The sequence below is a fragment of the Manacus candei genome, unplaced genomic scaffold, assembly GCF_025592945.1.
Source record: "Manacus candei isolate 608988 ecotype Guabito, Panama unplaced genomic scaffold, ASM2559294v1 h1tg000051l, whole genome shotgun sequence".
NCBI lineage: Eukaryota > Metazoa > Chordata > Aves > Passeriformes > Pipridae > Manacus > Manacus candei.
This window is the reverse complement of record NW_026138099.1, coordinates 5323704-5338601: the sequence shown is the minus strand read 5'-3', so window position 1 is coordinate 5338601 and position 14898 is coordinate 5323704. Positions and strand designations below refer to the sequence as shown.

At 34.7% G+C, this 14898-nt stretch overlaps 2 protein-coding genes across 13 annotated transcripts in view; one reads left to right on the top strand and one right to left on the bottom strand.

Annotated features, from left to right (window-relative positions):
• LOC127477273 (uncharacterized) overlaps nucleotides 1-14898 on the bottom strand; it is a 702414-nt gene that overhangs the window by 527740 nt on the left and 159776 nt on the right. The window lies entirely within an intron of this gene.
• CNTLN (centlein) overlaps nucleotides 1-14898 on the top strand; it is a 263978-nt gene that overhangs the window by 196494 nt on the left and 52586 nt on the right. For all 10 annotated transcript variants that reach the window (XM_051801353.1, XM_051801346.1, XM_051801345.1 and 7 more), the window contains 4 exons: nucleotides 854-1374; nucleotides 3949-4102; nucleotides 7336-7429; nucleotides 8111-8334. In XM_051801353.1, coding sequence (XP_051657313.1) covers nucleotides 854-1374; nucleotides 3949-4102; nucleotides 7336-7429; nucleotides 8111-8334 — 993 coding nt within the window. The remainder of the gene's footprint in view (nucleotides 1-853; nucleotides 1375-3948; nucleotides 4103-7335; nucleotides 7430-8110; nucleotides 8335-14898) is intronic.

Here is a 14898-nt window from a genome sequence, read left to right as displayed (position 1 = left end):
TTGAGCACAAAACTTACTCTGCTGCCATCTTCACACTTCTGGGGAAATCTCACAGACTAAATATTCATTTTAACATCTGCTAAAATTAAAATTGACCCTTTTTGCTGGAAATTGAGAGGTTTAGTTGCTGCTTTATGCAAATATTCCAGAACATCATAGAGAATCAGTTTATTTTTAATGACCTTGAATATGTGTAAACCTCAAAGGACTTTACAAACAAAGCATATATATCATATATAGGTAGAACGCTTCTTCAGAATTTATATGAGCAGCTTGTAAAGTTAAAGTATCTTAATTAAAACAGGATAGATTTTTCCTTTCAGTGAATAGAAAAACATATTAGCTTTCATGGTTTTAGGTGCTGAGTTTCTGATATCTCTTGCTAGGATTTGTTTGGGGTTTTTTGAAAGATAAAATTAATATTTTATGTGTGTATTTACGACACTTAAAAGAACTTGTTGATTTACATAGCTAGCGCAAAATTGTATTTCAAAGTAGTAATCCTTCTGAAAATGTTTTTTTAAATTCAATTAGTATGTATAACCAAATCAGTAATGAGCTCAAGATGCATTAGGGAGATTTATTAGCATACCTAAACTTGTGTGTCACTTTGCCTCAAATTTTAACTTCTTTTACCATCTGCCCTTTGTTCAACAGCTGTATTATTGCAGCTAAAATGTTTTCATCTGCACTACATTAGAATTATTTTTAATTTAAGGACTATAGATTGTTTTTGTCCTTGTGCTTCATGTGATATTATTGTCATATAAAAATATATTTGAGAACATAATTATTTTTTTTACTCGATGGGCTGAAATATTGTGAATGCTAAATTGTGAATTGCTTTTGTTAGATGCAACAGCTAGAAAGAAGATTCAGTGCTATTGAAGGGGAATTAAGGAAACAGAAAGAAGTAAATAAAGACTTATTGAATCAGAAAATTTATTTGAGAGAATCTTTAAAAGTACAAAAGGAAGATGCAGACACAAGAGAAAGAGAGCTGGAAATGCTACTTAAGAGGATTTGTGAAATAAAAAAAGAAAAATCAGAACTTCAGTTAGTGATTGATGAGAAGGAAAAAGAAGCTGCCTCTTTGAAGAGGCAAGTGGCAGAAGCTAACAGGTTGAGAAATGAAAGTGAAGATTTGCTGAGTCAAGTGCAAGAGCCGAAATGCTTGCCGGATAAAGCCAAAGCAGTGACAACCTCCGGGCAATGTAATTGCAAGATAACAGGCACCAAGGTTAAATTAAAAACAGCCAAGGAAAAGAGCTCTTTGGGACATCATGGAGCTTTTCTCAAACAGTCCATCAAGGTTATGAGTAATGTATTTGAGAAGTTCAGTAAGGACGGCTGGGAGGATGTGAATGAAAGCAGGTACGATTCTCATTAACTTAGCCCTGTAGAGGGGACACTGTGCATATGTAAAGCACTAGCAAATGGAGATTGAATTTCAACTACTGTTGATTTGGTATTCAAAAAAAATACTGTCAGATCCTTTGAAATATCTTGGGAGGTCTTGTTCTGAGCTTATTGACTGAAATTTGCATGTGAAATTAACCACAACTGCATGAGTATTTGAATAGGTGCCAGGAAACCCAAAAGAAGGCAATGCTTGATTTCTTCCAGTGATGCTATTTTCATGCAGTCATGAGGCTTGAAATTGACAGTTTGGCAGGTTGATTTAATTTGCTGGCCCTTTGCATATTCACCACTGACAGCTAAGGATTCCCAGGCAAGCCAACTAAGTCGGTTTAGTTATCTTGTGACATGCCGACCCGGGAGGAGAAACATTTTTTCCCCTTAATTTAGTTAGATAAATTTTGAATGACCCATTTCAGCTTGCTAGCAGATGTCTACAAGCTGTTTAACATCCTTTAAATTAAGAACCATCCACACTAATTATTTCATGTATGTTTTATGCACAGTCATTGTACTAACTTTAATTGAACGATGGTTAAAAATCAGTTCTTTAAAGGTAATTGTTACCACATACAGTCCCAGTCAGGAGTCACAAAGCTCTCAGAAAATTGCACTGGCAAGCTAAATAAACATTTGGAAGTTTTGCTTCTTCCATTTGTCCCTACATACTTGAGGAGGCAGCAATAGGCCACTAGGCAAATGATTATCACACCTTGTCTTTCAGGACTTTGTCCTAACAGACAAGCAAAGAAGTTTCTCAAGCCTGTGTTATCCAAAATGCAGGAAGGGTGGCAAAAGAATAAAGAAAATGGAATCATTCATAGTCTTCTTGTTGGCTTTATGGGTTATACAGCAAATCAATAGTGGCAAATTAAGCCCTTCTGCTGCTTCTCCCTGTGCAAAATAAGTGGTTCCTGAACACAGTATTTTGAGCAAGTTAACAAATTAAGAACCATGTAATTTGTCAATTGATATCATTAATGTTAAGCTTATTTGTTTTTCTGTAATATTGTAGATCTGATTTCAACAGAAAACATTCATGTTTGCACATATGCAAGTGTGGATGCACGTTTGCAGTTAGTGAGCTTTTTGTTTCATTTACTGTGTTGTTCTCTTTAAGAGCAAAATTGAGCGAACACACTGTCATCGCACTTTGAGGTTGAAGTGGAAAATAATTGCATAGCTTATGAAAATAATTGCATCATTTCATAGCTAGCCATAAATACTATTTTTGATTATTGTACAAATGCTGGCTTAGGGAATTCTTGTAATAGAATAGTGAACACTTTTGAGAGTGAGGTTTCAAGATGTCAGTCTCAACAAGTTAGGAAAGTAGTTCCCTCTTCTACTTATTAGTAAATACTGTTCTTTATCAATAATACCTGCCTCTGAGTTTCTAAATTCAAGTTTCCATTTTCTAAATAGAACATTCCTTGAAAGCATTCAGGTGCGGGAAATGTGTATGTAGTTAGAAATGTCTCAGTGCTACTGCAACACCTTTAAACCATTACATTGATTTCTTTTCTTATCAGTCAATAAGACATACTAATGCGTCAGGACAAGTTTTGAAAAGTATAAACATTTTTCTGTGTGAACTCTTCAATTTGAGGCTTTTTCTCTGGTTAAGTAGCCTCAATCTCTAAACCATAGATTTTTATGATGGTGCAACTTAATTTGAACTCAGTTATGCCATTTTAAATATCTTGGTTTAAAGAATAACAAATCAAAATAACCTTCTGTCAAGGGATTCCTTCACAAATCTGTTTGCACAAATAATGATAAATAGCCACTGATGCTATAGAAAATTATACATCCAAGACTTCAAGTTTTAGGATAGACTTCACTGAATATAAGAAAGCAAATAGTAATCTGAGGGAAGGCAGTGAAAAACTGTCAATTAAGAGCACATTTAGTGCAATTTTAAGGAAAAATTTGAAAAAGAATTAAAGTTTCAGGTCTAGTTTCTCTGCATGGGAGGCAATCTCAGTGAAAGGATTACCAAGTTTACAGAATTTAAAAGCACTCCAAAGGGGTGCTAAATAGAGATTTCACTGAAGTTCGATTTTTGGTTTTGTCTCAGCCAACACCCCAGATGAAGTTCAATTGAAGCAAAATATTATAAAGTATTATACATTTACTTGTTTTGTTATAAAATGTGAAAATGAAGGAAAGTAGAAATTTAGTACTTTATGAGCCATTAACAGACTTGAAATACTGTCAAGTATCTTTTCCTGTATGTCACTTTTGTAGATTGTAACAAAAGCTGTCCTTTAAGAAGCAGCTAAGTCTCGGACTTCATTGTAGAGTGAGATTCCTTTTCACAGAGTAGAAATTTTTAAGACCATTTTGGTGATAGATTTCTTCTTTATTTATTTGTAAAATCTATTAAATAAGTCACCTTAGTAGTGTTTGGATTTTATATTAGTTCTCTTCTTTCTTACATGTGTTAATTTCTATGTGCCTAAGCATTGGCTCTTTGGAACTTTTAGTATTTGTCTTGATTTTGTTTTCCCGAACATGCTGTTTTAGTGACTCTGAGATACCAAATTCTGAAAGTTTGGAAACGGTGATTATGAAGACAGTGCAAAACATTGATCCACTGCCAGACAGAAGTAAACAACAAGGAAAAAAGTCCTGCAACACTGTTCATTTAGAAGGCAAAAACGAGCAATATAACCAAAAGGTATATAATAGAACTTGCTTTGTTCTCCCGTGTGGAGTGTTGAAGTTTAATATTAGCACTGCTGTTCTGCTCATAATTAATTTGACTCTTGTTGTAAAGGGAAAATAAAATCTGCTTCCAGATATTCAGTGGATAGATTCATTATCATTTAGAATATTTTCTGAATTATTAGTCTGCAAAAGTATTTGGAGAGGGTGTCAGGATTACAAAAACTGATTAAAAAATGTTAAACTGCTGTAAGCTAGTGCTGCTGTCTCACAGGCCAGACAAAGAATGCCACAGACATCCCATTAAACTTTCTTGCAATCAGATATGCCATACAGAACAGGCTGACCTAGCCCATAACTGGGAAACAGCAACAATCCTCCCTCCCATCTAACCAAACTGTGTGCTGACTAACCAAGTATAAACATCTCTCAGTTTGTTTGGTGTGTACTGGACGAGTTGTCTCCATCTTAGAAAGATGCTTTTGACTCTACCTGTGTCCAGGAGATTTTATCTTGAGAAAAGTATACTTTTACCACCTTCTTAGCCTATTTAAGTTCATTGTCTGGGATTTGAACTGATTGTCTCATTGTTAACATCTATATGCTGTTTTCTCACGGAAGAGAGCCAGCTGGTTGTTTTCCAGGTCTTCAGAGGCTCCGTACAATCTGTAACACATGACTCATTCTTGGACTTTTGAACAGTGTCTAGTACTTTTTCTCTCCTGTCTTTGCCCAAATAAATCAGTTCATGGAATTTAAAACACAAGCAGATATTTTTATTTCTTAGTTCAAGAAACAGAATACTAAAACACTGAAAACACTACTTTAAGATAATTAGTTTGAAATTCAGTTTTATATGATCATATAATAAAAAAAAATGTATATTTTCTTAGTCTCCAGAATTTCAAAGCAAATACAAACTCTCTGGTCTTCTTACATATTCTTGATCGTGTTATTCCATCAAAACCTTTTGGGTCAGAAAAAAATGAAAAAAAAGGAAAATTGTTATGCAACCATCTGTTGGTATAGAATACATAGTATGAGTACGTGCACATGATATACGTGAAAATCTGACGGAGTGTGCTACTCCTGTTACCTCCTGCTGCTCTTGGGTGAGGACATGCAAGGCAGGCAATCCAGGAGGCTCTGTTCTCTCTTGCTCAGCCACTACCTCTTCTGTAGGCCTGTATTGCATTTATTCTCTGTTCCTACTGGAAGAGACAAGCACAGATATATCCTGATACTCATATTTAACAGACTGGTGGAATTGGAGCATACACAGAAAGCATCCGGAGGACCCTAAATAGTTAAATGTACTTCAGCAGAACTGCTCCCATGTTGCAGGAAAAGCATTTGAAAACATGGTTTGTGAGGACAGAAGATAGTATTGCACAAAGGTTTAGTGTTGACAGTTGGGAACCCTAAATGATTTTAATAGAATTCTTAAATCCATCCAGGGGATTTAAGGACTGTCCAGCTGTGTCATGGCATTCTCATACAAAGAAAGGCTAGAGGAATCTCCAAAGTGCCACGACCCGCGGGGAAAGGGAATGGGGTCGAGCACTGCAAAGAAGGGTTCTTGACACAGATAGAGGTCGAAGTGCAATGCCAAACTTTATTAAGGGAACAACAACTTATATAGGGTAGGTTTGAGGGTGGAGTTTGGGCTAGGGAGGAGCAAGAGACTGACAACTTGGGGGCAAAGGTGATTGGGTACTCAGGCAAGGAGGGGAGGAGTTTGGGTGTAACTAGGGGAATGGGCCAATGGCAGCTACCTCTGCACTGCACCAAATATTGACCAATGGCAGGCAGAGGAGCGGGAAAACAGGGAAAAAGGCGGGAAAACTGTGAGGGGAAGAAGGAGACAACATGGAGGACAATTTCAAAAAACAACAACTGGGGTACACACAACCATATAACAGTATAACAATAAACTGGGGAAAACTGGGTAAAACTGTCATATCCGTGAGGTGTCACATCCAGCATTGATAAGTCAAGTCCAGTATATAAATGTCCCGTTATGGATTGTAAACTCTCCTCCAGGCTTCATAACATTGCCATTCATCTTCATTCCTCCCAACACCAAAGTCCTGAGCTATGACAGGGGTTAAAGATGAAATCAGTTACGACACAATGACTTTTGTCAATTTTGCCCTGCATGGTATAAATATATAATACCCTGTGCGGTTTCATCGAAGTTATTGGCACTCTCTTACAACTCGTACATTTATTAGAGCTGTGGCCTAGAGTGGAGATCTCCATCTTTTTACTGCAGGCATGGATCGTTTGCTCATCATCTGCTGAGACCTCAATTCTTGGTCCTTCAAATTGTGTGGTGATTGTGCAAATCTGGAATTCATGGCTAAGCTATCCTGCAATGTCAGTAGTCTGTTCAGTGCAGTTAGTAGTGAACGTTGCTCTTTGCTCTTTTAAATTTTATTAACAACTATTTTAGCTATTAATATTTCCAGAAATATTGCATGGTACCACATAAATATTACAATCTGAAGACTTTAAAAATTGAATAAATATTGCAGAATTCCAGAACAAAGGTGTTTAAAAATACACTCAGTGAAATAGTACTTTGATTTTAGAGTAAGCCATGCTCTGGCCATTTTCATTTTACGTATGGCAAGCAACATTCTTCTTCAGTCTCTTCTTCTGTCATTGGACATTGGATAGGTTCTGGAAACTGCTGATTTTTCAAATTACATATTTAAAAGGCATGCAGCAGACTTCTGTTAAACCCTGGTCAAACACAGCGATTTTATTTTGCATGTTCACATAGTTTCATATGTCTTCTAGTTACAGCTCAGTGTCTAATCTGGTCTTCCTCCTTTTGAACTAATGAGACCACTACTCCTTTTAGTTTCACTTAAATATCTTGAAAAATAAGATACTGTAGACTTTCAAATAATACGGACCATCTTTTTCCCCTACTAGTAAATTCAGATCTTATCTGAAAAAGTAATGGATACATTAATGGGTAATTAATTTTTCTCTGGGATTCTTCGGAAAAGGCTATGACTTACCTACAACAGTTCATTAATTCTTTTACATTTGATGGAAAAGTACTCTTCACTGGCTGATATTGTAAGACTGATTTTCAGATCAGAATTCACTAGAATTTGTATATTATTTGAAGTAATTTTTGTTGTTTCAGTTCAAACTGGAAAAATTTACAGTGTTGTGTTTGGTGTGCCGCAATGAAGAGTTGCTCACTTTGTGCTTCTCTTTTTTATTTAGTGCCATTCACAGAATAAAGACTTAGAAAAGTTACATTCCAAGAGGAGGAAGATCTGCTATCTTGTAACATCACATCCATCGATTCTAAGCAAAGGTAGAAATATTATATATTTTTGGCAACTTCGTAAATAAGACCGACGAAGCATTCCTACCTACCAAAACCTCTGCTATATTACACAAACCCACTGAATGCTGTTAAAAAATTTGCTTGTTTAAATTTGTGTGTGTACTTTCAAATATTTAGCTCATTATTTTGAAGTGAAATTGTCATATAAGTGACCGTCAAACAGCATCTTTTCACGCAGTTAATATATACTCTGTTTTTACTAAGTCTCACCAATTGAATCTACTGACTGATACGAGGCTTTTCATTACTTATTGTTCATGTTTGACCCTTGTAGCCAACACAGCTAATGAAACAAATTAATGGTTTTTGGCTTAGACCTTAAAAAAACCCATCTGTTAACAAGACACTGAAGACACCGAAGGCCTTATTTTTGGTAATACCAATCAGAGGCACATTTAACTTCCAAGTCCTCGTTGAGTTTGAAGTGTTGGCACTTCAGAAAAAGTACAACTTAGAGCACTTATAAGTTGATTGGTTTTATATGTTTTATATGTTGTATGTTTTTATAGGTCAACTGTTAATTTACCAGTTTGCTTACTGAAAAATATTTTAGAGACTTCAAGAGCGTTTTAAAGGGCCAAAACAAAATCAGAAATCATGTCACTTATGATGATCTGTCAGTTTAGTAACATGACATTTTATGTTTAGTGAACAGAGCAAAAAGGAGAAATATGACCGTCCAGAAACCAGGCTACTCTGTTACTCTACTGCAGGAAAGAATTAAGTCATTGCAGAAGCAGATAGCTGTTTTACAGAATGAAAAAAAGACTGCAGTGACTTCTGTGAAGGAGATGAAAGAAACCAATGAAAAACTAACAAATCAGCTACATTTGGCTAATCAGAAACTTCAAACTAGTAAACTGACCATAGAGGTAAAGTACTTTTTATTATGGTGTCTAACGATGTTCAGCTTAATTCTGTTGCAGTTCTCTGAAACCGTGATAACATTGATTTTTGTAGTTTAATTTATTATAGTCAAAATTATGAAAAAATATCTATTGGAATGCTTTTTGTGAGATTCTGAGTCAGTTATTGTTTACAAATGATACTGAGACCTGATTTATTATTATATCAACCCAATTCATTTATCCTTCTGAAAACAAAGTAGTCTTCATGGTGACATTTAAATGGTGCATTCAAATGAGTGAGGGAAGTTTCACTTTAAGCCTGTGATCTGCAAACTGCTTTGCTGAGAATCTGGTCAGTCTGCAGAAACTAGCACCCATTCCTCTGTGAAGAACAGACAGTGTCTCCTTATGCCCCAAGACAACTGGAGTTTTCTTCAATAGAGAGCTCAGACCAGTTCCATATGTATTTAATCCCATCTTTCTCTGTTAAGGTGGAAAGCCAGAGAGCAAAATTTATGAAAATAGAGACTAATAAACTTGGGTTAAATAGCCCAAAGATGCCAGCTTTCTTCTCTGCTTCAGTCTTTGTTCCTACTTAATCCTTTTCCAGCTATTACTCCTTTCTGGTTTTCCCCATTCTCATTTATATATGTGTTTTGTGTTAATCTATATGCAGCTCCTCAGCTGGAATTCTTTTCTGTTCATACTGTAGTGATTGGCCTGCCCTTTATAGAGCTGAATCAACAAACACTTATGCAGTAATTGTCTCCTGTTGGTCACACACACATCCTGCTTCCAGAATTATAGTGCTACAACAGATGGACTTGCTGGAAGGAGGCAGACATTAAAAAAGAAATCAAATCCCCTCCCTCTCAAACTTCTTTGCATTTCCTATTTGCACAGAAGGCAGAAGCAGTATCAGGAGCAGCACTTTTCTCTTTCTTAGGGCTAGGGAACTGCTAATTTCTAGAGGAGAGAAAACCTCATTTCTGTTACTCATTTTGCATAACTATATATATGTAATGAATTGAACTGAAAAGAGTTTCCAAGGTCATTGGAACCAATGAAGATCTGCCTATCTTACAAACAGTACTATAATATAAAGTTTCATGGGCAGTATAAGCTTCACAGGGAATTACATATGTAATTTAGGTAAAACATTATGATTTCTCAGGCATCTTGAGGTTTTGCCTTCCTAGAAGACTACACCTTAGATGTCCGTAGAAGACCACACCTTAGATGTCCATAGAAGACCAATATGAAAATTAAAATAAAAAACACCATTATCAGGAAACTGTTTAAAAAAACAGAAAAGGCAGGGGGATCAAATTTGTGTAAAGATAAGAGCTGCTGTAATGTAAAAGACTGACTAAAATCAAAGTAGCTTGGCTTTAAAACCAAACCAATTTTCTTTCACTCAGTTTTTCTGGAAGGTTTAAAAAAAGAAAAAATAGTCACCGATCTATTTAAAGGATGGTGCATTCTAAGCAAAAATAAATAAATGGTATTGCAGATACTCAAGGAAAAAATCTTTATTAGGCATGCACATTTTTTTCCTTCTCAGCAAACAGTTAAAATTCCCTTTCTTACAACTAATTACTCTTCAGGTGCCATAGTAGTGCTACCAAGTGGGAAATTTAAAGCAGAGACTTGGGCTACTTGCCAAGTGAAAATTAAGGAGGTAAAGAACCTACGCAGTCACTGCAGGGTACACTCACGTTTTAGAGAGAGTACCCTGATTCAGACATATCAAATGGTTGTAAAGCACACATTTGTGTGTGGGATTTGTGTGGTTTTTTGCAAGAAATGCTTTCTGGAAGTGAAGTTTTAAGACACTGCAAAGGAAATAATGGGTTTCTAAAAAAATAAATTTCACTATCAAGAACATTTTTATTGTTTCTTCTTAATACTTCTGCAACTTTAGATTTTAGAATTTTCTTACACAGACAGAAATTAAATAAACAAGCACACAAACTATGAAAAATAAAAGGTTGAAACAATATCTGGATTTAGGGAGACAAACACTTCAAGAGTGCCAAAATTACAAATATCCAAAAATAAGCTTCCATAAACCACCATAACTATAATGTTCTGAGTAAAGTTAGTAAAGTTGTGATCCTGGACTAAGGGAATTATAGCAGTCTAGCAACTGTAAACATTAACAGCATGGCTTGGAAGAGATGCCATGTTGCCTACTTTATCTAAGAAAATAAATCCTTCAGCAGACAAGGGCAGGTGTTTGTGCAGTCAGTCCTTCATTATAGTCCCTGAGGAATCTAGAAGATCGACTCTAGATTTAAGATTTAAATGTTCCAGATGTTCACTTGGAGACAGATTTTACAGTTCATGCAACCTAAGGACTGTCTGGCATCTGTTGATTTTCAAAATATATGTACATGCATGGTTTGGTGTATTTTTCTTGAAGATCTACACAGATACGTTTATTGTGTATATTTGTCTGCTCTAAAGAGTTCAGAATTCTGGACTCAAGTTCTGGTTTTGTTTGGCCTCATAAATGCTTTACAGTAATGTAGATTTCTGTCTTTGTTTCATTTCTGCAAAAGCAATTCCTTGCATATTTCTGAAAAAAATGACTGTGAAGTGACTGCATATGTGAGAATCAAAGTTTACATTCTCCAAGGATTCACATTAACACTGAGTCAGGACCATCTGTACAGAAGTACAGTAGTTAGATTTTGCTCTCTGTATATAGAAATAACAGCTAGAGCAGCTACTTAATGCAGAAGCAATGGTATGTAGAATTTTCTTAGTTTCTAAGAAAAGGATTTGATAGAAATTGTTGGAAAAATCCAGAAATTTTTTTTTCTAAAGTTTATTCCCTGCCCCCCATTTCTATCATTAAGTGACTGCTTTAAAGAAGTATGTTTATATTGCATACAACACAGTAATTGCAGTTAGTTTTATGCAGTGTCATTCTTGCTGCAAAATACCAGACAAAGTAAATTGAATAAGAAATTAAAATCATAAACAGGTTAAGTCACTAGTACTTATCTTATTCACATCAAAGCTATTCACAGGTCCACTGCTTAAAGGTACCATGGGATCATTTGCATCAGTTCTCCAGTGTTTCTCAAGGAGCTGCAGGAAAAGCTGCATTTTTTAATGGAATGCCATGGGCATTTGCAAAGTGCTTGTCAATACTTCATCAGGAAACCTGAATCTCAGAATACGAACAAGTCAACCAGTCAAATGCTGGTTGGAGCATATCCTCTCCTTTGGAGAGGATAGTGTGAAGGTTTAAGTAAAGGGTTTTTTCCATTTCAGCAGATGTATCACTACATTTTTACTGAATTGGGAAGGATCTTTTTGCTTTCTAGAAGACTGCATATTTTAGCTGTAACTCAGACTATGCTTTTTTTTCTGACAGCACGTCAAATATACCTCCAAACTTTATTTTAGCTATTTGACTTCACTTTTCTTTGAATTTTAGGGGGACTTTTTCCCCCTGAGCTCATAGTGTGTTTACCTGGTAGATTATCTCAAGCGTAGAACATGAGCATGAAAAGCAGAAAAGTAAAGCGCAAAAGGAAGCTTTTTAGTCTTTAAAGTTAGTGTCTTTCTTTACATATTCTCTTGACTATTTTTGTCTTTTTTGCCCATCCAATGACAGCTCAGAATTCAGTGTTGCATCTATAAAATCAACATCACAGCTTCACTCCTCTTATGGTACCCAAATATGAGTAAATCAGCCAATTTATTATTCAATTACACTGAAACAAAGAAGAAACTGATGATGAACCTAGATGCATTGTAAATTGTTGAACTTAACTATTATTTATACAAACATTTCACTTAGACTCTGGTTCTCCTGAAGGGATTTTTCGGTCTTTAAATATGTATTGTTATTTACATAGTAATTTTTGCATGTCTGTGATTTCCTTAAGTAAATTTTCAGAATAATCATGAAATTATAAGCTGAATGCTCTTTGTAATTATCTTGCAGTAATTATTTGGGCCAGTTTTGTGGGCTTTCTGTACAAATATTGTCCAGTTAGAAATTCTTGTAGACATATCCAATTGTTTCCTACCAAAACACTTTTACACGTGTCCTAGTTTTATTTTTTTGACTTCTCTTACATGGAAACACTCCAGAGCATTTGTGCATTTTTTACTAAGTTAAAAGAGCTTCTGCATTTAGTGTAATCTTTTCTAAATTAAGTGTTGGGTTTTTTCTTCCTCTGATAGCACGAAAAGATATTTCTTGTTTTGTACATAAGATAATACTAATCATACATACAGAATTTATAAGTGATAAAATTTTATAAAGCATTTTAGAATTATTAAAATTTAGAAGACTAAGTTAATCATAAACGGTAATTTTTACAAATAAACTTTGCAAGAAATTTCTTCTACATCAGTAGCATATGCAGGAATTCTTACGTTTATATATACAAGTAATTAAAAAAGAGTAAAAACAGACATGCTCTAATGACCTCATATTTTAATAGATAAAAAATAATCTAAAAAGAATTCAAATTGTTTCTGTTCTGTTAAACAATATCCCTTTCCATTCTTACAAGCCACCCTTAAATCACTTGTTACTTTTATCTACCTTAAAAATAAACCCCCATATTTAACACTTTTGCCAAACTTGATGCAAAACCATTTTTACCCCTATCCACCTTTGGCACAAAGTCTAATGAAACAATAAAAGAATTCTGTGAAGATGTTTAGAAAAAGTCTATTCCCAAAACCATCAGGAGAATCATGATTTTCTCCCCTTCTTTAGGAGCATGTAGATAATCTGTTCCTAACTGCTTTTAATAAGGGTAGTTTAGGTTAATTTATGGGAACTGTAATATTTGGGCACAATATTCAAAAATATGTAAAGAAGACTTCTCAGAAATATTTAAAAATCAAACCAGCAAATTTTCTCTTCTACTTTTTCTGAAAATACAGCAGAAGTGGAAAGGTAAACCAGAAGGGATAAACATATGATAAAGCAGGATATACTGCCTGCCCTTTCCAAAGTTTGCAAATACAATCTAAATGAGCAGAGGCTTATCTAATAACTGAACTAAACTATGTGTCGGCATAAGACTGAAGTCTGCTCAACATTTGATTGAGTGTAAGTTCTGGTTTTTTGCTTATGAGGTAACACTGCTGCTACCCTTGTATATATGTTTTACAGGCCTTGAAGAGACTTGTTTGCAAACACAGTAGATAATTAAAAGCTCAAAACACACCACCAATCCATGTGTTCTTGACAGAGAGGCTTACCGTGTTGTTTCAGACCTGAGCAGTGACATTATCTGTAGGCAGGAAAAATTGTCTGTAATGTACTTCAAACTTCACTTTTGTGTAATTTAAGTTCTATTTCTGGGCCCTACTTGTAATTTTTGAAGGCCTTGAATCAAAAATATTGAGCAGAATAGGTTTTTCTGTGTTGTAGGTTTATTAAAGCTTTGCTGAGCCTAATAACTCAAAAATCAGGCTATGCAGTCACACTTATAAAGGCTGAAAACAGAGAAAGAAAATGCTCTGTGACTCTCTGAGACTAGAATTCACATCTTTCAAGTCCTACTCCAAAATTCTGCCTAGAATAAAACACAATCACTTAGTTAAATATGTTTGTTCTAACTGGCTACTAAATGGAGAAATCTCTGTGTAATATTTCCTCTGACCACTGATTGCTGCTGAAGTTGACTTGGAAATAAAATAAGGACTTGCTAAAGGTAAACATGAATGTAACTGACCTTTTAAAATACTTCTACTCCAACCTTTTTTTATTATTTTTGTATTTTACTGCGTTGCTTACAGCATCCTGAAGTCAGTTTCGTTAACAGAACTACTCTGTAAAATATATTTATGGTGAAACTGTGCTGTCATTACAAAACAAAAATAAAGCAAAATATCTTTTGCATTTATATTGATCTCTGAAGAAAAATTGCAATAGACCTGTTGCATTATTGATGAACAACATTTGAAACACATTGCATGTAGGAAATGAGTCTCATTCATAAATTAGACAGAACAGTTGGTATGAACTAGAACTATACTGGACTTATACTCCTGTCAAAATGAAATAATTTAGAGATAGGTAAATTCTAGAAAAATATGTTATAAACAAAAATTTCGGAGACTACATGAAATTCAGAGAATATGCTTACAATCAGCACAATTTGTATTGCTGTATCATTTAGAAATCTTAAAACGTATTTTTCTATATTAGAAGAAAGAACATGTGTCAAAAGAATTAACATGTTCTTGTAATGATACCAAACAGAGGTAGTACACATATCTAACGTGTTTATCTGATAGTCTATTTTAGTAATAGAACATACATATAGAATATACAACATACTTTTACATATATTGAAATAAACCCTGACAGATATCACCCTGTAATTTTTATGTTATCAATTTGTTGCTTATTTTTTTCACCTTCCCTGTGATTTGACCAAACTTTCCTTGTGCATTGAATCTTATGTTATTATTAGGAAAAATAAAACACTAATCAAAACTGAACTTAATTTGCATTTTTTTTGCTAAAAATTTCCTGAATACAATACAATTTGAGCTCTGCAAAAGCTCAACAAATACTATCATAATAGGATTTCCTTTTGT